Below are 23990 nucleotides of genomic sequence, written 5' to 3'. Positions count from 1 at the left end.
TAGAGAATTTCCTAACTTAACCTTCAAACTAACAAAGGGATTCATAGTGACATTTGAACCAAGATCCTTATTGTCCTTTTTACTGCACTCACCTTCATTTCTGGTTTATGGGATGAAAATGATAGGACTTTGGGGGAAAAAATGCTTAGAATTAATACTGCAGAAGAGAAATCATGAAAATGCCCATGAAATTTTGATAGAATATATTTTAAAGTGTTCAGTGAAGGGAAGGGTAGTTCACAGATCAAGATTCCAAAAGGAAAGTCAGCCCAAGAGTGATGACAAATAACATTCTAGGGACACAAAGGTGAGGAAGGGGGGGGGGGGTGGCTGTCTAAAGGAATTTATCACACAACTTGGATTTTAAAAGACCCATAAATGCAATAGAAAAAGAACACTGTAATAAAGGCATAATACAAAATGATACATTTCTAAAAGAATAGTGCCAAGAATACAAGAATAAGCTGAAGTTCACAAGATGTTATAAATATAGTTTACTTAGATTTTAACAATGCATTTAATGTGTCTTATATTTGTATTTTAAAAAGGATAAGTTGTGGTCTAGGGACTTGTACATTTTGTTAGATACAGAACTTTTTAAATTGCCACATCCAAAGAGTGGACATTAATAGTTCAGTGACATGTTGGAAGTAAATCTCCAGGGAAGCAGCCCTGGGATGTGTCTTGACCCTGTTAATATTTAACATTTTTATGGATGATTTAAATAAAGTCATATAAGTAGAATGCTTCTTAATTAAATTTTCAGATGAGACAAAACTGAGTTCTAGGAAAGGGGGATAGCCAAAACACTGGGATTCAAAAAAAGATCTGAACAAACTAGATCTAAGGACTGAATTGAAGAAGACAACATCTAATAGGGATAGCAATAAAAGTCCTACATTTAGGTTCAAAAAAGTATTTCTCCAAGTGTAAGGTTGGCCATGCATGGTTACTAGCAATTAATCTGAAAAGGATCAGGATCAGGGAGAATAAACTATATGATATAGCCAGTGAATAAAACTAATTTGCTCTTTCATGAAATTGAATCATATAACAAAAGAATAGAGAGGGAAAGGATTCTGAAAAGATGGAAAATAGATCAAAAAATTCCAGACTCTCCAGATATTGTCCACAAACAAGACAAAAAGCTCTTCAGGGTGAATATAGAATGGCAAAAATAAACAGGAATTGAAACATAACACTAATGCCAGGGGACACCCAGAGAAGATTAAAAGATCCCTGGACAGGGGTTCAGCCTGAGTAAAGGGGGGTATTTCACCACTGAAATAGCCAGTAGGTGAGTCCTGAGATAGCTGGGTTGGAAGGTAGCCTTGGGCTCAGCCAAAGGAATTCTCACCTCCCGGACAGTCTGGGGAGTCAAATATCTGAGTAGGGAAAGAGTGAGGGAATCTCTGATGGTAAGGAATGCTAAGCCTAGCTGTGCTGCCAAGATGTGATCCTGGGTGAGAAGGAACTAGTAACATGCCAGTGAACGCAGAAACAGTGGCACAGGATGCTGCTTATTGTAGACACTTTCAGGAGAACCAAGTTTTTGGTCTTGGTTCCAGGCCAGGTGGAAATGACTGAATGTTATAACCACTGGAGGGTTCTTAGTGAGTAAGATCATGTCCTGAGGGGCTGTAGCTGTGACTTGGAGGGAGAAGGAATGCAGAATTGCACCAGGATAAAGCTCAAAAAATAACAATAAGAAACGCCTGAGACCAGAGTTATCCTCCACACCCCAGGACCAGAGATGACTATAACAACAAGATGCTAAAAATATTTTTTTTTAATGAGTAGGCAAAGGAAAAAGAACCCAATTATGTTGGGTTACTGTGGGAATAGAGAATACTAGGGTTCATCTTCAGAGGATGATACTGAAGCAAAAAAAGCCTCTCCTACCCCAAAGAGTAATATCAAATGGTTACCTCCCAAAAGATTTCATAGAAGAACTCAAAAATACTTTTAAGACTCAGAAAACGTGAAGAAAAATGAAAAAAAAAAACCCAAAACCAAACCAAAACAATCAAAAAGATTATGAAAAGTAATCAACCAATTAGAAAAGAAGATCCTGCATCTTAAGGAAGTAAATAACTTGAAAATTAGAATTGGGCAAGGGGAAACCAGTGAAGCTTTAAGAGACCAAGAAATAATAAAACAAAATTTAAAGAATGAAGAAATAGAAGAAAATCTGAAAAATAAGAAAAAACAACTGATAGGGAGAACAGATCAAGAAGAGAAAAACATAGGTGGCACAGTAGATAGAGCACTGGCCTTGGAGTCAGGAGTACCTGGGTTCAAATCCAACCTCAGACACTTAATAATTACCTAGCCACGTGGCTTTGGGCAAGCCACTTAACCCCATTTGCCTTGCAAAACCCTAAAAAAAAGAGAGAGAGATAGAAAGAAGAGAAAACATAAGAACAATCAGATGACTTGAAAGTTGAAATCAGAAAAATAACTTTGATATAATAATTCAAGAAAATTGTCCTGAAATGTTAGAACAAGAGGGGTAAATAGATATGGAAAAAATCACCAAACACTACCAGAAAGAGATCCTGGGAAGAATATCTATAGGAATATCAAAGCCATACTCCGAACCCCCCAGGTTACAGAGAAAATATTAAGAGCAATAAGAACAAAAATCAATTCAAATATGGTAGAGCCACAGTTAGAATTATATAAGACCTAGCATCAGCTACATTTAAAGAACAAAGGTCTTTAGAACACTATATATCAAAAGAACTGGGGTTGTGGCTGAAAATATACCTAGCAAAGTTAACCATGATCCTGAATTTTTTTTAAAAAAATGGACATTAAATGAATTGCCAGACTCTTAGAATTTTGTTTCAAAAAGAAAAAAATGACATTCAAGATCCAAAAAAAAAAAAGTAAACATCAATAAGGACAAATTGTTTACTATTTAAATGTGGAAATGTTAACCTAAATGTTAATCTAAGATTTTTATTAGTAATTGCGTAATTCAAATGGAAGTTTGGAGTAGAACTGAGTGAAAAGGATATGATTCTAAATGTAAAATGGTTTAGGAAAAGATAAAAAAGGAATAATCTCATACAAATGAGATATAAAAGGAAGAACTGATACAGAGGAATTATATGGAAATGAAAGGTTGGTAGTTCTAGATATTTACCTTAATCTGGAATGGCTTAAAGAGGGAACAATGTATATATCTTGAAGAGTATAACTCTTCTAAATTCAAAAAGAATAATAGACTAAGGGTCTATATAGGGAGGGCCCTAAGAGGTTGAGGGAACAGCAGGATAAGGGGTAATATAGAATAGTATATAGATCAGTGGGGAGGAGTATATAGAAGGTGGCATAAGGGAGGGATTCTTGAAAGGATGGTAGGTTAAGGAATAAAATGGCAAGGAAGCAAATAGAAGTAAAGGAATGAGGAGGGATTTTGGCTTTCAGGAAATGTTATAAAAATGAGAGACCCACACAAAGATCAGGGAGTAGAATTTATTATGCAAAAACAAACAAACAGCAGTAATCATGATCTCAAAGTTAAAGCCAAAATAGATTTAATCAGCAGGAAAAAATAGAAAAACTACACTATATCAGCAATATTATTTAATATTATTTTAGACTATTTAAAATGACTAAATGTATTATAAGGTAGAAATGAGCTGGTGGATTTAGGAAAAATATAGAAAGTCTTGGACATAGGAAAGAAGATGGTATCCATCTTCAGAGAAACAGAAAATAAGTGGAAATAAGCATAATTATGTCTTACATTTATATCTATGAATGACTATGGGTAGATATGTGTATGATTACAGCTATCTATGAATGCATATATATGTATGTGTATGTGTGTATTTAAACATATATATATAAAGTGTATAAATAAATATATAGTGTAGTGGTGTGTATATATGTTCACAGTTGTGAACACAATGTGGTATATGTCACATAGGCTTTCTTGAAATGGAAAATGGAAATTTATCACTTTATATTTTGTTTTGCTTAGCATTGACAATATTTCTTATTTTATATTTAAATTTAAGCTAAAACAAAGAACTATTAATTTTTTTAAAAAAGAGAAGAGATAACAAATTCTTCTGTTCTCTGATCAGACAACACCTAAAATATTATATTTATATGTAATGAACAATAATAAGTAGAAGAGTATCTATCCACAAACATTTAGAAAAGCTAAAACGATGTTCTAAGCACTGGAAATAAAAGGGAGGAAGAAAAAAAAGACAAACATTACTTATTATTGAGGAGTTTATGTTCTCTTGGAGGAAATGACATGTGCATATATGATTACATAGAAAATCATTATACTCAAAGCCAAAACATTTTGATGGAAGAGGCACTAGTGAAAGGGAGAATCAGTAAAGGTGTCATGGAGAATGTGATGCTTGAACAGAACTTTGAAGGAATCTAGGAAGACTTAAGTCACTGATGAGTTGGGAATCCATTCTAGGAATGGGAGATAGTCTGTGCAAAGATGATCTTTGATCACCTTTACTCTTTTCATCTGCTATTTGAGCTAAGTTAATCAGAAAAATGTAAATTACCACTTGATCATCTGTCACTAAAAAAAATTCTCAGTTATATTACTGTTATATCTTAGAAAACATAGAAAACTTAAAGGTGATGCAGTGAATAGAGCACTGACCCTGCAAATCAAAAGGACCTGAGTTCAAATGTGGCCTCAGACACTTAATACTTACTTACCTGTGTGACCTTGGGCAATTCACTTTACTCCCTTGCCTTGCAAAAAATCAAAATAGAAAGAAATAAAGAAAGAAAACTTAAAGGTAACCAAAAAAATTAACAAAAGTTTATACTTGCAAGATATAAATAAATCAGGGTGGCTAGGTGGCACAGTGGATAAGAGTACCAGCCCTGGAGTCAGGAGTACCTGAGTTCAAATCTGGCCTCAGACAATAATTACCTAGCTGTGTGGCCTTGGGCAAGCTACTTAATCCCATTGCCTTGCAAAAAAAAAAAAAATCCTAAAAAAATATAATAAATATATGAATAAATCCATAGATTGGCATTCTTTTATGTCATTAAAAACACATATACATAACAGGAAGATCTTGAAAGGTAAATTCAGTTCAAATATCTACAGAAACTATAAAATATTGTTTCTATGAAGAAACTCCAGGGATTCTATAAATTCAACTATAGAGCATTCTTTCCAGGAATGAGAATTTAAATAATTGGGCAAACTTTAATTGGTACAGGATATTCCAAACTGATATACTACCAATAGATCAATATATTACAAATGACAGTACTACCCAAATTAATTTACTGAGTATTTAACTAATCTAACTGCCTAAAGAATATTTTATAGAGTGTGAAAAAAAGATAATGAAATTCATCTGGAAGAACAAAAGGTCAAGTATCCCAAGGGTAATTATGAAGAAAAAGCAGGAAGGACTAGGTTTACCAGTATTTCAAATGGCTATTACAAAGCAGTGAGCATTAATAATTTGGTTATTTTCTTACTGTTTTAGAAATGGAGAAGTTGATCCCTGAAACAAATTAAATATACAGAATACAGAAGCAAACTAACACAGACAATAGCATTGTGTCTAGTAAACCCGAAGACCCCTGTTACTGGGGAAAGGACTCATTATTTGACAAGAAAATTATTGGGAATTGGACATTTGTCTATTAGATATTAGGGTTAGAACAATTCCCATCATATTTCAAGATGATTTTCAAATTAATGCATAGATAAGGTATAAAAGATTACATTAAAATTATCTTTCAGATTTATAGATAATGGAAAGAATTCATGACTAAACAAGTGAATTAAACAAGGAAATTTTTGATTATCAGTTATACAGTTGCATCTAATATAGTTCTAGTTAGATGGAAAACAGGTAAATGGGAATGGGGTGGGAAGTTGGGGGGAAATCTGTCGAAGTTTTGTCTGCTAAAGATCTTATATCTTAGCTATCTAAGGAACTGATTAAAGTGTTTAAAAACTAAGTCATTCTTGAGTAAAATAGTCAAAGGATGTGAGCAGGAGTTCTCAGAAAAGAAATCCAAACTATTCTTAATAGTGATTTTATAAATGCAAATTAAAACATCTTTGAGGTTTAACTCACAGCCCTAAGACTGGCAGAGGTGACCATAGAGGGAAATGATATGTTGTAGAGACTGCAGAAAAATAGGCACACTAGTACATGGTTGATAGACCCATTCTGAAAAGCACTTTGGACCTGTGTCTCAAAAGTTACTAAACTAGGAGCAGCTAGGTGGTTGCATTGGATAAAGCACTGGCCTTGGAATCATTAGAATTTGAATTCATATATGACTTAGACACTTAAATAGTTTTGTGTAAGTCATTTAACCTTGATTGCGTACCAGAAAAGTTATTAAGCTATATATTCCCTTTGACCTACACAACTATACTGCTAGCAGGCCAGGCCTCTAACCTAAGTAGGTCAAAGAAAAAATAAATTCCTATGTGTATAAATATATTTATTAATAGCCTTCTTCATAACTGCCAAAACTAAGACAGGTTTCCTAATTAGGGAAATGGCTAAATAAATTACAAAGTGTGAATTTAATGTAACATTGTGCCATAAGAAATGACAAAATGGATAGTTTCAAAGGAAACTAGGAGGACTGCTAAAAATTGATACATGAAAATGAGCAAAATTAGAACAATTTACATAAATCACATCACAGAGAAAAACAACTTTGAAAGATTTTAGAATACTGATGAATTTACTTATAAACTACTAGTCCAGAGGACTAAAGATGAAGAGGTGATGAATATAGATTGACATACTTATTCAGGCATGGCCAAATGTAAACATTTGTTTTGTTGAACCATGCATGCCTATGATGAGGTCTTTATTTTTCATTTAGCCACAAAGTTTTGGCGTCTTTATTCTGTCCTACAGTCTAAAAAGTGAGCCCCTTAAAAAAGTAGCTTGATATTTTCTATCTTATTCCCTGTTTACTTCCTGGTAGAAAGAGTAAATGTGTTAGGTAAATTGATAGTGTAGTATAACTTTTCCACCACTGCCTTTTTATTTATTAGAAGGTTGCCTTAGAAGTCATAGAAAGTTAGGGCAGCTAGGTGGTGCAGTGGATAGAGCACCGGCCCTGGAGTCAGGAGTACCTGAGTTCAAATCCAGCCTCAGACACTTAATAATTACCTAGTTGTGTGGCCTTGGGCAAGCCACTTAACCCCATTTGCCTTGCGAAAACCTAAAAACAAAAAGTCATAGAATGTCAGAGCTGGAATGATCTTGGAGATGAAATTGTCTGACCCCCTCATTCCAATGAGAAGTCTAAGATCTGTGAAGGTGATGTGATTTGCTCAGTTATATTATGAGCAGAGCCAGAAAGAGCATGAATTCAGTTCTCCTCATCCTCAATATCATCTGTTTTCTTCAGGTTTTGGTCCCAGTGCCATACATGGTTTTGTCTTTTACATAGTGGGTGCACTTCAACAACTTTGATTATGAAATTATAAAAGTATACCAGTTCATGGTACTTTAGTTATCCAACAGAAGAGAGTTGTTGTGTTTGGTTAGCAGTAAAAGTATGCAAAGGACAAGCCAGTTTTGATATGCCAGAGACCTTGCTTGCTCCAAAATTAAACTAAACTTAACTCTACTTAAGAAGAATACGCACACTAACGATTCAAAACTTCCCTTACCATTTATAACAGAAGGACTTGAGTTAACAAGAACCTCCAAAAATAACTAGAATTCCAGCTTTCTGTAGTGTTTCACTACCCTTGTCATGAAAGGGTTTATCAACTTTGCTTTAATCTGAATTTAATCTGTCTTGATAGAATGATTGTTGTAGGACTGGTGTATGATTCATTATATAATAGGCTAGACTGCCTTGCACATAAATTCTTACAGTCTAATATGGCTGGCCTGCTAAGCTAACTTAGAAAACAAACTTTACAGTCTCCACTATCAGATATAACTGCAGTTCCCAGATCATTAAGTAATTGTTGAGTTGGAATAAGCTGCATTGAACCATGAGCTTAAATATCATGCCTACTACTTTAATAGACTTAAAGGAGTTTTCTTGCTTTTTCTGTTAAATATCTTCTCAAAGTATTGGTCCAAGGAAAAATAGGAAAGAGTTGGGCAGAAAACCAGAACAGTTCTTATGTTGTATGTTTGTGTGTTTTGTTTTAGTGATGACAGCATGGGGTATCAGTATCCATTCACACTAAGAGTTGTACAGAAAGATGGAAACTCCTGTGCTTGGTGTCCATGGTACAGGTAAATTGTCTCTCCTGCTACCCAGTGAAAGTAGAATGGCCACTTCAGAGAATCACTTTTTAATATGTTTCAGGGCTTCGGAGTAAGCAATGAGAAGCTTGACTTAATCTTAAGGACCACTTATCAACCCATGGTTACAAGCTGTGCTAGCATATTTTGCAGGATCTGATTGATTTTATAACAAATTAATATTGTGAGATCATTGTTCAGCCCATTTCACTTTTGATTCTCAAGCTCATGTTAGGTTAGCAAATAGCATTATTACCTAAACCCACTCAAGTGTCTACTTTTGGTAGAATGTAATGGGATTGTTTTAATGTTACTAGTCCAAAGAAAATCTAAAACTCAAATAGATGTTTATCAGCTTGTTATATAAATATAGATTTAGCAAGCCAAATGTTTATGCCAGGAAGCAGGGACCCTAGTTTAGCTCCTGAACCACATTTACTGCTTGACATGACTGTTTCCATGTTTATAAAATAGTATTGGTATTGCCAAGCCTTCCTGCTTCAGAGAATTAAGCAGCAAAACATAAAGTTTGCTCCAAGGTTATTATTCTTCAGATGATATTCTGATTCAGCTGTCCCATCATTTGATTTTCTTAGATTTCATATTTTTATTTGACTTACCAATTGACTGCTGCATATTTTGGTAATCCATTGTTAATTGATCTTGCAGTTGTCAGTAGTCTATTAACAAATTACATGGGAAGAAAGAAAATGTAAAGGCAGAAGATGAACTTTTATAACCTGAAAATTAAGTTCCTTCGCATTTTCTCTTTTTTTCATCAAGTTTTTATTTATCTTTAGATTTTGCCGAGGCTGTAAAATTGATTGTGCTGAAGACAGAGCTTTCATTGGAAATGCTTATATTGCTGTGGATTGGGACCCAACAGCTCTTCACCTTCGCTACCAGACATCACAAGAACGGGTAGGAACAAAGTACTAGTCAGAGTCTTCTCAATACCTTAAAAGGTCCTAATTCTCACAAACATTTTTATTAGTTTTGAAATTATACCTCTGTTGTACCATTCTGTTGTGAACATATTTTAGTACAAGGAAAAGAGTAAATGATTCTCTGAATAGTTCTCAGGCTTTGTGGTGTCTGAGATTTTCTGTCATTAGCCACGCCACTTTAATAGTTAAATTTAGCCATGAAAAATTATGAATAATAATAAAAAGAAAAACCATAATCAAAATTTGCAAATTTTTTTGCCTCTTGATTAAAGGCCACTGTGAGGCTGCAGTTTTTGATAACTGAAAAACACTTAGCTCAGTTGTACTCAAGTTATAGTTGGCATCTTTGATTTTATAATGTAGTACAGTTTTCTCTAGGCTAAGCATGTCTAGTTCCTTCAACTGATCATCTCTTAAACTCAAGGCCTTTCACCATACTGGTTATCCACCTCTAGACAATTTCTGGTTTATCAATGTCCTTCATAAATTATAGTATCCAGAATTGAATATAATTCTAACCAGGACAGTACAGTGGGAATAGCCTCTTGAAACTGTATGTTTTCTATTCATGTATTCCTATATGTCATTAGCTTTTTTGGCTACCACATATATGGCTGACTCATTGAATTGTTGGTCTACTAAAATTTCCAGATCTTTTCAGAATTATCTGTACCTCCCCCATCTTATAATTATGAAGATAATTTTTTGACTCAAGTAAGATTTTATATCTATTCCTTTTGAATTTCATCTCATTAGATTTAGCCTGATGCACTAGCCTGTTGAGATCTTTTGGAGTCCAACTCAATTGGCCATTTCATTAGCTATAAAAAAAAAAAGTAATCATATCAATGTTTATATTTGCAAACTGTTTTCACTAATTTTCTCTAAAACAGTCCAAATGTTTCTTTATTTAGTTGATGTTCAATTTTCATGGAAAGTAATTAATCATATTTTGTTAAAGTACATCTTCTGTTACTGAGAATTGAGAAGTTCTACCAGTCTTGCAACTGGTAATCTGATAGTTCACCCTGTTGAAAAACTTTTATTAGTTATTATTGTGAAATTGGTAAAATTGGTGAAATTGGAAAGTGTAGATATTTGGACAGGTAGTGTTCATCTACCTCTAATGGGTCAGTTTCTTGATTCTGCAGTCTCTGAGGAAATTTAACTTGTCATCAGTTAGAGGAATCAAGCCTCTTCACATTTACTATAGTAACTTCAGGTCCTGATATGAAAAAATAGCATCCTTATTTTCAGCCAGAAACTGATTCACTTCATTAAGATATAGTTGAGAGTTATAGCAATTCTTCCCCATTCTTATTAATTATATCTGAAAATTATGAAAGCAGAAAAGTCCTATGCTGCAAAGACATCTTGTCATTTAGGAAGAAAGATCTCTTTATACTTCAGGTTTTTGTTGTTTAATTTGGGGCACTCTGGATACCCATAATCTATTTAGATATTTTTCCTTGAATAAAAAGGGGCCCCTGTGAACTATCTGGTCTTTTTCTACTTTTAGTTTCTGGTTTGGGGAGCCACAGAAATCAAAGAGATGCTAATATATAATATTAAGGTGTTAATCAGTTTTCTAGCAGGCAGATCGACTCCACTCTACCTTCTCCAGTCAAAATTTGCACCAGATTGATCAAGAAATAATGGGAAAGCCCCAGTTCAGGAACTAAGGCTGGAGAGACTTCTATAAGAATTAATAAAGATCTAGAAGTGTTCAAAGAAAAGGAAACAATGGTGCTGTAGCAATAACATGAAGAGATTTGGAGCAAGGATGGTAGTGATGGATAATGGATTTTCAACACAAACTACATTAATATCTAGAACAAATAAAACAAGAGTTTAAATTTAAAAAAAACTCAAATAGAGTTGGAAGACAAATATATAGTTTATATCAGAAACTGGTAAACCTTATCCAAGTAATGAACTCCTTGAGAATTGGGAGAAAACAAATCAATGACTCTATGAAATAACAATAAATATTAGAATGAATCAAAATATTAGGGAAAAAGAAAATTAAAGATACAAAATTTAAAAAAATCTGATCCTTATAGGTCAAGGAGAAAGAATTTAAGAATCCTTGGTCATTTGCTTGACTGTCTATTTTAAAGAGTTTTCTTTTTCTTTTCTTTCATGGAGGGGAGAGAAAAAATACATTTTAGTTAGTTGAAAAAAAAATTGGAAAAAGATGTCTTGGACACCTTAAAAACTGTCATTTTAGGGGCAGCTAGGTGGCACAGCGGGTGGAGCACTAGCCTAGAGTCAGGAGGACCTGAGTTTCAAATCCAGCTTCAGACACTTAATAATTACCTGTGTGACCTTAGGCAAATCACTTAACTCCATTGCCTTGTACAAAAACAAAAATAGCCTGGACACTAAAGAAATCATAAATGGAAATTGCTTAGATCTATTAGAACTAAATGGCAAAAAGACAGCAGGAGGAATCTATCATTTCCTGAAAGAAACTACAAAAAGTCTTAAGAAGGGGCGGCTAGGTGGCGTAGTGGATAAAGCACCGGCCCTGGAGTCAGGAGTACCTGGGTTCAAATCCGGTCTCAGACACTTAATAATTACCTAGCCGTGTGGCCTTGGGCAAGCCATTTAACCCCGTTTGCCTTGTAAAAACCTAAAAAAAAAAAGTCTCAAGAATGTCTTTTCTGAAATCCACAGTATTCATATCAAAGGGCAAAAAATACCACAAAAACCCAAAAAGAATCTCAGGTACTAATGAACTACAGAAAGAAAAAGCTCAATCTGGATCTAGTATCTAAGAATTGCCTAACACTTTTATTGGGCAGGAACTTAAAAGGAGATTTTAATAAAAACCATTGCTTATTTTTCATTCTTAAAATCCTTGCTCTTTTACAAACATTGCTCACTTATTGTTCTTTGACCTGAAACTAATTATCATATTTTACAGATAATTATAACTTCAAATGGAATGAATTCAAATTCAGACACTTCAAATGATTAATTTTGTTTTGTGTTTTTTTTTTTTAGATTTTTTCAAGGCAAATGGGGTTAAGTGGCTTGCCCAAGGACACACGGCTAGATAATTATTAAGTGTCTGAGGTCAGATTTAAACCCAGGTACTCCTGACTCCAGGGCCGGTGCTTTATCCACTACGCCACCTAGCTGCCCCCAGTATGTAGTCTTAAGAGAAAGTAGATAGTAATAGCTACATAGTAAAATGGTAATATGGCACATATGTGTGACCTTTCTACCACTCCTCAAAAAAAAAAAAAATAGTCATTACCCTCAGGATTTTGGACTGGATTTGGGCATAAGGATCTTTGTTACTTGGTAGAAATACTAGTATTTTTGCTTTGGAATTTCACCTGTCTCTCCATTTAGAGCAGGGAATATTTTGATTTTGTAATACTCAGTTCATCAAGTACTACCAGGTATAGAGAAAGAATAGATAAAATGTCTTTTCCTTCTCCATCAATACTAGCTATCCTTTCTCTCCCTTACAAACAGGAAAGCAAACAAACAGATACAACTTGCTGGTTAACAAGGCTCCTAGGGTTTGAATTGATGTGACTTGAAGAGTTCTCTGTAAGAGTAGCTCTAATCTCTGAGTTTTCTCAGTGAGAATACTCTCATCCCACATGAGAGATAAGTGTATTTCATATGGTATTGCAATAACTGTACATGGTACAAATGTGCAAGTGAAGCATGTCCTATGGGACTTGTAATCTTCTCTTGGCCCTTTTCTGATTGTTCTGAATTTGTATATCTTCATATAAATCTGTATTCTCCCTGTCTTCTAAAGAATCTGTAGCATATATTGATCTGCCCCACATTCTAGAATTGGAAGCCCATCCTATGCTTAATCTGTAAAGTAGAAATTCAATCCCTCTCCCCCTCCTTCATCAGAACTGTCAAACTGAAGCAATCCACCTGCCTCAGCCTCACTTAGTAGCAGGTATTTTAAGTGTGCACTATCACATCTACTCAGTTTAATACTTATTTGTGATAATAATAACAGAACTCATGTAACATTTAGAAGGCTTGGAAAACACTTAAAGTTGTCTTATTTGAAGATATAGTTGATTTTGTTAGTGTTACTTTTATCTCCTATTTTTAAAGATAAGAATACTGAGATTAAGAGAGGTTAATAAGGGGGGCAGCTAGGTGGCACAGTGGATAAAGCACCGGCCCTGAAGTCAGGAGTACCTGAGTTCAAATCCTGCCTCAACCACTTAATAATTACCTAACTGTATGGCCTTGGGCAAGCCACTTAACTCCCCATTTGCCTTGCAAAAACATAAAAGAAAAAATAAAATAGAGTTTAAGGGGTTGCATAACCAGTAAGTGAATGAGGCAGGATTTGAATTCAAGTCTTCCTAATTCCACATCTTGTTTTGTTTTTTCATAGAAAAAAATGGTTATTTTATTGAAAGGATAAAAAAAAGTCATCTATACAGGAAAAGAAAAAAAATTCAATTAAATATTATCTGTAGTCTCTGTCATCTATCAGTCTTTTTTTATTCTGTATTTAATTCAATTAAATATTATCTGTTGTCTCTGTTATCTATCAGTCTTTTTATTCTGTATTTATTAAATTTTGTTGTTATTCTTTTTACATAGTTTTAGTTAATATACATGTTCTGATTGGGGGGGAAGGGGTTGCTATGCATTACTTTAAAAAAAACCACTCTTATTTATTTATTTATTTTGGGGTTTTGCAGTTTTTCCCCTAATCTCACTTCCCTCCTCTCCATCCCCCACAGAAGGCAGTCTGTTAGTCATTACATGTTTTCATGCTATACACTGATCTAAATTGAATGTGTTGAGAGAGAAATCATATCCTAAAGGAAAAAATATAAGAGATAGCAAAATTATATAATAAGATAACTTTTTTTTTTAATTTAAAGGTAGTAGTAGTATTTGGTCTTTGTTCAAACTCCACAATTCTTTCTCTGGATATAGATGGTATTATCTATCGCAGATACTCCAAAATTGTGCCTGATTGTTGTACTGATGGAATGTGCAAGTCCATTAAGATTGATCATTAACCCTCTATTGCTGTTCTGGTTATGGTTCTGTTCATCTTGCTCAGCATCAGTTCATGCAGATCCTTCCAAGCTTCTGAATTCCTATCCCTCCTGGTTTTTAATAGAACAATAGTGTTCCATAATGTACAATTCAGCCATTCCCCAATTAATGGACATTCACACAATTTCCAATTCTTTGCCACCACATACAGAGCTGCTTTGAATATTTTTTGTACAAGTGATGTTTTTACCCTTTTTCATAATCTCTTCAGGGTATAGACCCAGGAATGGTATTGCTGGATCAAAGGGTATATGCATTACTTTTTTTTTTAGGGTTTTTTTTTTTTTTAGGTTTTTGCAAGGCAAATGGGGTTAAGTGGCTTGCCCAAGGCCACACAGCTAGGTAATTATTAAGTGTCTGAGACCGGATTTGAATCCAAGTACTCCTGACTCCAAGGCCGGTGCTTTATCCACTGCGCCACCTAGCCGCCCCTTTTTTAGGTTTTTTTGCAAGGCAATGGGGTTAAGTAGCTTGCCCAAGGCCACACAGCTAGGTAATTATTAAGTGTCTGAGGCTGGATTTGAACTCAGGTATTTCTGACTCCAGGGCCGTCACTCTATCCACTGCGCCACCTAGCCGCCCCTATGCATTTTCTTAAAACACTTTAATTAATTTCTATTTGTCTATTTTGATGCAATAATATTGCATTAAAGTAATATATCACAGTTCATCCATTTTTAATTATTGAACATATAGTCTTTTCAGATTTGACTGTTATTACAGATAAACCCTAAATGATTATATCTTACTGATAGGGTTTCCCCTCCCTTCTAATAACATCCTGAGATAGTTCTAGTAAGTGAAATCACTGAGTTAAAGAAAACCTATGATTATAAGTGGGCACTGATATCCTACACAAAGAGTGACTCAACCTTTTTAATGACCTGTTTCCATCCAGATTGTGGAAGAACATGAGAGTGTGGAGCAGAGCCGGAGAGCACAAGCAGAGCCCATCAACCTGGACAACTGTCTGTGTGCTTTCACCAACGAGGAGGAATTGGGAGAGAACGAGATGTATTACTGTTCCAAGTGTAAAACCCACTGCTTGGCCACCAAAAAACTGGATCTTTGGAGACTCCCTCCAATTCTGGTATGTTCTTGGCCTAAACAAACATAAGTAGTGAGCAAGTTAGGTGACCATTTTCACTCAACTTGAAAATAAATCTTCCTTTATTCATTCAACAAATATCTATTTAAATCTTCTTAGATAAAAGTATGATGAAAATCATTATGGATAATGTAAAGGTGAGTAAAGAACAATCTTAGGCTCTTAAGAAGCTTATAATCTAGATAATGTTTCTGCAGATGAAAGAGTTGACTTTTTTTGAAACCAAGTTCCCTGACCTTCTTTACAGAGGAGTAAAAGAATAGCTTCACATGTCCATTTCCTTTCTTCTCTTATCAAAAGTGACCTTTGCATACACAGTTTGAAACCTGTTTCTTCAGTCCCTAAGATAAAAGGCACTTCAAAGCTGCAACTTTTTCCTTCACACAGGAAGAACCAGCCTTTATAGAGAAATTTTGATCCTGGCCCATGAATTTGTTTTCAAATGCTTGGTGTGTGACCTAGGATCATGAAAAGTTGTATATGTGATTCTGTTCTTCATGTTAGAAGTAACATTTAAAGTTGAGCAGTGAGGTATAGGTATTGAGTGACCAAACTTCTTCATCTTTAAAGATTATAGCCATAGCAGTTCTTAACATTCAGAGAAGCTGAGATTTTCTAAAGCCTTCTTAGATAAGGTTAGTAGTAACATTTTAAAAATTCTTAGTCTTGAAGTTGCTTTTGAAATAGTACAAAAAAGCTTCTACTTTGAATACCAAATGGCAGACGATGCCGGTGCTGCAGGAGGAGCAGGAGGCCTGGGGGGCCCAGGAGTCAGAGGCTGAGGCGGCTTCCACGGTGACTTCAGCAGTGGAGGTTGAGGCAGTCAGGGTCATGGTCGAGGCCATGGCTATGGCTGTTGCCAGGGGCCTGGGGAGGAAAGGCTGAAGACAAGAAGTGGGTTCCTGTCACTAAGCTGGGCCACCTAGTCAAGGACATGAAGATCAAGTCTTTGGAAGAGATTTATCTTTTCTCCCTTCCTATCAAGGAGTCTGAGATCATAGATTTCTTCCTGGGATCTTCATTGAAAGATGAAGTTCCAAAGATGATGCCTGTTCAGAAACAAACTAGAGCTGGACAACATACCAGGTTCAAGGCTTTTGTGGCCATTGGTGACTACAATGGCCATGTTGGTCTGGGTGTCAAGTGTTCCAAGGAAGTGGCCACAGCAATTCATGGTGCTATCATTCTGGCCAAGCTTTCCATCGTTCCTGTGAGACATGGCTACTGGGGGAACAAGACTGGCAAGCATCACACAGTGCCCTGCAAGGTCACTGGGCAATGTGGATTGATTCTGGTGCGCCTGATCCCTGTCCCTAGAGGTACTGGCATTGTTTCTGCTCCTGTGCCTAAGAAGCCTGTGCCTAAAATGTACAGATGTACAGATGTACAGCCATCATTAGATGGCTGGAATTGATGACTGCTACACTTCTGCAAGAGGCTGTACTGCAATTCTGGGCAACTTTGCTTAAGCTACCTTTGATGCCATCTCTAAAATATACAGCTACATAATCCCAGACCTGTGGAAGGAGACTGTGTTTGTGAAGTCTCCTATCAGGAATTCACAGATCATCTTATGAAGACTCACACTCTCATGTCTGTTTAGAGGACCCAGGCAGCTGTTGTGGCAACCACATAGATTTGTTTTTTATAAACAAGGAATAAATTGAGCTATTTCTGCTAGATTAAAAAAAGAAATAGTACAAAAAATCATATTCTATCAGCAAGTGAAAAATAATTTGTGTTCCATCAAAAGTACAGTATTATAAGTAAGAATAATAAAGCTTTTTAATGAAAGTTAAAATCTTTTTCTAAACTTTTTAATACAATTATTTTATTTTTTTCATGTAAAGATAGTGTGAAAGTTCAAGCCTTGAATGAAAACCATACTTGATGTTTTGAGATACTGAAAGAACAGTTGTTATTACCAAAATCTCCAAATCTTAAAATTTTGTTTTTTAGTTCATAACCCTTAGATGGAAATGCTTTTTGCCGTTTTTTTTTTCCTCCAGATAATTCACCTAAAAAGATTTCAGTTTGTGAATGGCCGATGGATAAAATCACAGAAAATAGTTAAATTTCCTCGTGAAAGTTTTGACCCCAGTGCTTTTCTTGTGCCGAGAGATCCAGCTCTGTGCCAACAAAAACTACTCACACCCCAAGGGGATGACCTCTCTGAGTCCCAGAGTCTACAGGGAGAATTAAAGAAAGTGGATCCCCAGAACACATGGACCACTGGGGAGGGAGATATGCTGAGCAAGAGCCCATCTTCACTCAGTGGAAACATCATCAGTAACACAAAAGGTAGGGAGATTTGTAACAGAGATAACAAAATCTCTTAGTCACTTTACCATGACACTAGACTTTGGTAGGATTCCTGGAAACAGTAAACTTTTCATTTAATATTTCATCTAATTTATTGCAAAGGAGAGGAGTGTTTTGTTTTACTGAATTGAAATTGAAATATTTCACTTTCCCATCCTTATACAGAACTTTTTCAGGATTCTCTTATTTTTGGACCAATTTGTCCTAAGATTTTTCTACTCTTCCATAAACCTAATTCAGTTTAAAGAAACCTGTTAGTGTAGAATGTGAATTCATTTCTACATTGATTGCTTGCAAAATCAATAGCTTGCAAAATAAATAGCCATAAATCTGACTATTGTCATCATCCTCTCTGCAGATAGGAATATCAACTGGTTCCTGAATTACTTTTAGTGGATAAATTAATTCTTATAAATTTATCCTCTTTTACAGGTTCTCCATCTTTAGCAAGAAAAAGTGGAACCAGTTGCCCCTCAAGCAAAAATAGCAGCCCAAACAGCAGCCCACGGACTTTAGGAAGGAGCAAAGGGCGGCTCCGGCTGCCCCAAATTGGCAGCAAAAACAAACTCTCAAATAGCAAAGAGAACTTGGATGCCAGTAGAGAGAATGGCACTGACCAGACTTTTGAGCTGGTGGATGCCATGAGTAGAGGGCATGTGCTAGGTGGTAGTCAACCTGAGTTATTCACTCTTCATGATCATGAAGCCACTTTGGCCAATGGATTCCTTTATGAGCATGACACCTATAATAATGGCTGCAGCAATGGTCATATGGAAAACCACAGTGAGGAAGACAGCATGGATGACCAAAGAGAAGATGTCTGTATTAAACCTATTTACAACTTATATGCAATTTCAGTAAGTGGACCATGAAATTGGGTCCTTGATCATGGAGGAATCTTTGGGTCATTATAGTTTGGTCCTTCTCAAAGAGAAATCCAAAATTCAAGTCACTCAGAATTGTAGTTTTGTGTTTTGTTCTTCATGTACTTTGCCATGTGTTTGTTTGTGTGTGTGTGTGTGTGTGTGTGTATAGTATAGTATAGTATAGTATAGTATAGTATAGTATAGTATAGTATAGTATAAAGTAAAAAATAAACTCCGCCCCCAAATCATATTGATAGTTGTTTTCCCAGGCAAAAGGGTACACAAGATTTGCAGATAATATGGGGGGAGGAGAGGATTACTATTAGGCTAGTAGTTCTAATAGTTGGTTCCCAGAAAATCTTTTCCTACTGAAAGTCTACTGACCAAGAAATTTTAATGTCTGCTGATTCCAGACCATTTCATGACTTAGAGAAATTTTAGCTTTAACTACAGTGACTTTTAACATGCCTTCCCTTTTCTCTTTCAGTGCCATTCAGGAATTATGGGTGGGGGCCATTATGTCACTTATGCCAAAAATCCAAACAACAAGTGGTACTGCTACAATGACAGCAGCTGCAAGGTAACTGTCTCAGATCTTTGGTAGGAAGGCAAAAAGAAAAGTGGGATAAGGAATATGCAAAGTGATGAATTCTTTTGAATTAAAAAACAGCTGCTTATGATGAAATGCACATCACTGATTTCATTCTTGATAGGAGAGGGGTAGAAATGAAGAGTTATTTTACATATATTTTAGTTATCTATAGTTAAAATGTGTTCTAAATAATTGCATTTTCCTCTTATAAATCATACTCATTTTATTTGGGTTTTTTTGTTTTTTTGTTTTTGGTAGGCAGTGGGGTTAAGTAACTTCCCCAAGGCCACACAGCTAGGTAATTATTAAGAATCTGAAACAGGATTTGAACTCAGGTCCTTTTGACTCCAGGGCTGGTGTTCTATCTGCTGCCCCACCTAGCTGCCTCCATTATATACTCATTTAGCCAAAGTATTATGTGAATGAAGAGAAATCAAGCTTTCTTCCCCAGAGGACGGCCAGCCTTGAGTCTGGTTTCAGGGCTTTTCTTGACTGTGTCTGTCTGTATTTCAGGAGCTCCACCCAGATGAAATTGACACGGACTCTGCCTACATCCTCTTCTATGAGCAGCAGGGGATGGACTATGCACAATTCCTGCCAAAGATCGATGGCAAAAAGATGGCAGACACAAGCAGCATGGATGAAGACTTTGAGTCTGATTACAAAAAGTACTGTGTGTTACAGTAAATCCATGGTTCTTCCTGCCAGGCAAGGGGGCCTCAGGAAAACAGCTCCTTTTGACTGACAGTTGTCAAAAGCATCACTGAAGCGGGCAAGCTAAATGTAGTTATTTTATCCTGTGACCCTGAAGCACAAAATGAAAAGCCTAATTAAATAGCTGTTAACATAATGATAAGATTGGTTTTGTTTGGGAATATCTCACTACAAACTCTCCCAAGTTCTCTGATGGGGAGTGACAGAGGCTGCCATTGACTGGTAAACAAAATGGTTTGGTATGCCAGTCAATAAGGACCAAGTAAGAGCTAGTTTGTAGTGTAGTCTACTGGTTATCCTAACAAAATACAAAAGGTCTCCTTAGAATAAGAATAAAACAAAAAAATTGTAGTGTTGTCTGGAGACGACATGATTTGCTACCTCTTTTTTCCTGAAGTTTTATTCCATTATATTGGCAAGATGTGGAAAGCAAGATAATGAAAAGGTGTATATGGGACTCTAGTGTAGACACTTTTTTTAAAACCATCTTGCCACTATTTATATGTCTATTTTGCTTTTTGTTTGTTTTTGTATTTGGAACACAACTAAATAATTGGTGGTAGAAGCGTGGGATAATCTGCCCAGATAGGATTTCCTCTCAGTTGTGTAACTCCAGACATTAGGATATACCAACATGCATCTTTTTCCCATCACTGATGCTGAAGGAATGTTGGCAGTTTTTCACCTTGTATAGAAATGCATAAATTGCACAAGAGGGTTCCTGGAAGGACAGATGCATCATGAGTTCAGTTGTGTTTATGATTTTATTTTTTAATTTTGCACTTTAAAAAAAACATAATTCATAAAGCTTAATGTTCAAAAGCCTCATATTTGGTGGCTCTAAAGTGACTAGAGAGTATTTTTGTTCTAAACTATGAAATTTAAAAACAACACAGAATACTGAAACAATGATAGATTCTAGAAAGTTCTCATGAAATTGGTGAATATGTTTTTATCATTCAACACTTGGGATTGAGTAAATTTCTATTGGTTTGCATTATTACATTTATAAAGTAAAGAATTGCTATACTCATTTTGGCATTTGTCAATTTTTAGGGCTATTTTTTTATTTTTTATTTACTAGTCATAATATTTTATGACTCCCTTGGTCTTCATTGTTTCTCTAATTATTCAAGACTGGAAGAAAGGCATATTCATTATTTATTTGAGACAACATTTTAACATTTTTTCCCAGTATTGATGTTTTTAAAATATATTTGAAGTAAATGTTTTATTTTTTTCAGCCTTTCCTTGTTTGACGTAATCCTGATATGTTGACTGTCCTTAATCACCACACTACCAAATTCCATTACCCTTCCCTTAGAGATTGGGAATAATTATTGTCAGCATTTGTGTCCTGATTTCTGAGACCCTTTTGTGCATTTTGCAGAATTGTCTAAATCTGCCTGCTATCTTTGTGTCATTTTCACATGGAAAATATAACCTTACCAATTCAGGGTGAAATTTTATTTTAACAAGGTGATGTAAGTAAATAGCCAAGATTTAGGAGGCTGGTAAAATAAAACAAAACACAGACTTTTGTTTCAGAACTTTCAGTACACAAAAATTTTGTCTATTCCTACTTGGATAAGCTCCATGAAAAAGTAAAAAGATTTTTCAATAATTTCCTTACCAATGTTTTATTTAAGCAGGTAGCACAATCTACTAATGTTATTTGATCTGTGTTTGTTATATTGGTTGTAATTATTTTTTAATTAAATTAATTCATGAATTAGCAAAAAATTTATTAAATTAACTATTAATATTAATTACATTCACTTTGTAAATTACTGTATAAAACTTATTGACAATGCACTGACTTTAGAAAGATGTCAATGTACATAAATATAGTGTAAATAAAAGTGTTGATGGTATTGAAATATGAACTGTATAAAAAAGCATCAGTAATTGTATATGGAGTGAACCTGTTTATCTGTAACTATCATTACAACAAATTAAATACTGTGGATGCACCTTTGTGAATCTTTTTTTTCCAATGCTTGGAGATAAGTAGAAAATTATCTAAGATCTTTTGTGTGTGACTATGTGTTAATCTTCCATTGTGAGTAGCAGCTATCTGGAATTATAGTCCATTCTAAGTCTCCTAGTAAGTCATCCTTAAGTGTATAGAACAAGATGCCATGAGGCAAGTACAAGGGCCTCTCCCCCATCAGGAAATGTCAGAATAAAAGAAGAGAGACTGGAACAGAGCTGAGACCCCATTCAATCAGCTCTATGCCATCAGTAAGTGGGTTCTGAGTGGCTGTCTGCTACATACTATGCTTAGGAGGTAGTAAAGGGGATGCACAGAAGAACAGGACAGGACCCTGCCCTCAGAGAACTTACTATCCAGAAGCTGATTTGAGGCAGGGGTCTAAGAAATAACTTTAAAAACTCTTGACATTGTCTTCTCTCTCATTGTTAAGAGACACAACAACAGTGGATGCTTAATATATAAAGGCATATGGGGGCAGCTAGGTGGTGCAGTGGATAGAGCACTGGCCCTGGAGTCAGGAGGACCTGAGTTCAAAATCTGGACTCAGACACTTAATTACCTAGCTGTACCTAGTACCTAGGCCTTGGGCAAGCCACTTAATCCCCATTACCTTGCCCCCCCCCCAAAAAAAAAGAGAGACTAAATAGAATGCCCTCAAAAACATGGAATAGTTAGGCCTTTTGAACACAGAGCAATGATTGGGCCAGGCAGCCTGGAGAAGAGGCAGGCCTATACTTCTGTAATGCTAAGCATAGATCAAAGTTGCATGGAATAGTAAAGAGGGAAATGGAAGGAAGGTAAAGAGAGCTATTATTTAATAACCCATTTGTTAGGGAGAAAATGCACTAATATGGGATGGCAAAGAAGGCAAAAATTCATAAAAATGAAACTGTCCCCAGAGTTTATTTCCCTGCTGATTAAAGAATACTCTTTAAAAGGGTGAGTATATGGAAAAGGCTATGTTTTATTTGAAGTTTCTGAATTACAGTATAAATAGGAATCACTCTTAGTCTAATACCCCACTAAACTGCCGGTGGCAACTGTCCTTTGGAAAGCAACAGACTTGCCACAGGGTGGTGCTGTTGACTGAAGAAAGGAATGCTTCTAGCACTTGCGTTTGACTCCATTGAAACTGGTTATTATATATAATTCAGTATTCTTTGGCAGTTGTCTGGCTGGGATTGACCTGAATTAACATAATTGAGAACAGAGGGACAATATTGCATAACAGACTAGATTTAGGTAGAGCATAACTGTCATGAACTTTACACCTCTATCATTCTTTGTCATATAGCCCATAATTGAGTAGATGCTACTAATAAACAACAATGGAGAAAAGCTCATGAACTGAGATGCTTCTCTTCTGAAATCAATATAATATGAATAGGGCCAGGAAGAAAGTACCTGCCCTTTGGTAAGGGGAAATGGAACAGAGTATAAACCAAACCCAGATATGTACATTCAAAAACCATTTTGAACTTTCATTGTTCCAAGTGTTGTGTCATGGAGAATGCAAAGAAATAGAAGTTACTCCTTACCATAAGAAATTTGTTTTTGTTTGTTTTTTGTTACAGGTTTTTTGCAAGGCAAATGGGGTTAAGTGGCTTGCCCAAGGCCACACAGCTAGGTAATTATTAAGTGTCTGAGACCGGATTTGAACCCAGGTACCCCTGACTCCAAGGCCGGTGCTCTATCCACTACGCCACCTAGCCACCCCAAGAAATTTAATCTAAGGAAAGACAAGGCATACACTTATAACAGGAAGGAAAAGGAATGAAACTAGACCTGTGATTTCACATAAAAAATTCTGAGATGAGGAAATTATCAATACAAGTATCTGCAATTTAGTAATCCTAGAGAATTATCTGGGGTATTGAGAAAGTGACCAGCCCAGTGTCACTCAGCATCTTATACTCGTCTTGAAAAGGCATATCTTATATGTCAATTATAAGTAAATCCTTTTACAAGACAGTTTTAAGCTGACTACCAAGTGATGTGGCATAGGCAAATTCTGGCAGTGTTTAAGAGGAAGTAATAATGATGTAGTTAGGTAAGGCATCAGGGAAGAAGAAATTAGATAGACTTTGAAGGAAGACTAAAAATTGGTTAGATGG

At 35.5% G+C, this 23990-nt stretch overlaps 2 protein-coding genes and 1 pseudogene across 3 annotated transcripts in view; all 3 read left to right on the top strand.

Annotated features, from left to right (window-relative positions):
* USP32 (ubiquitin specific peptidase 32) overlaps positions 1-23035 on the top strand; it is a 244747-nt gene extending 221712 nt beyond the window's left edge. Inside the window, exons 28-34 of one of the 2 annotated variants that reach the window (XM_074223514.1) lie at positions 8166-8252; positions 9062-9182; positions 15177-15368; positions 17396-17687; positions 18141-18565; positions 19062-19154; positions 19680-23035. In XM_074223514.1, the coding sequence (XP_074079615.1) occupies positions 8166-8252; positions 9062-9182; positions 15177-15368; positions 17396-17687; positions 18141-18565; positions 19062-19154; positions 19680-19853 (1384 nt within the window). In that variant the 3' untranslated portion in view covers positions 19854-23035. The remainder of the gene's footprint in view (positions 1-8165; positions 8253-9061; positions 9183-15176; positions 15369-17395; positions 17688-18140; positions 18566-19061; positions 19155-19679) is intronic. The other variant, XM_074223515.1, reaches the window with a different exon arrangement.
* Positions 14753-23990, top strand: part of LOC141513565 (gametogenetin-binding protein 2) — a 169480-nt gene continuing 160242 nt past the window's right edge. The window contains exon 1 of the mRNA XM_074223522.1: positions 14753-14771. The gene's annotated coding sequence lies outside the window, so the exon portion shown is untranslated. The remainder of the gene's footprint in view (positions 14772-23990) is intronic.
* Positions 15377-17389, top strand: LOC141513572 (small ribosomal subunit protein uS5-like; annotated as a pseudogene).

This window comes from Macrotis lagotis, chromosome 2, assembly GCF_037893015.1.
Source record: "Macrotis lagotis isolate mMagLag1 chromosome 2, bilby.v1.9.chrom.fasta, whole genome shotgun sequence".
Lineage (NCBI taxonomy): Eukaryota > Metazoa > Chordata > Mammalia > Peramelemorphia > Peramelidae > Macrotis > Macrotis lagotis.
Note: the sequence above shows the minus strand (reverse complement) of the source record. Positions and strands in the feature narration are given on the sequence as shown.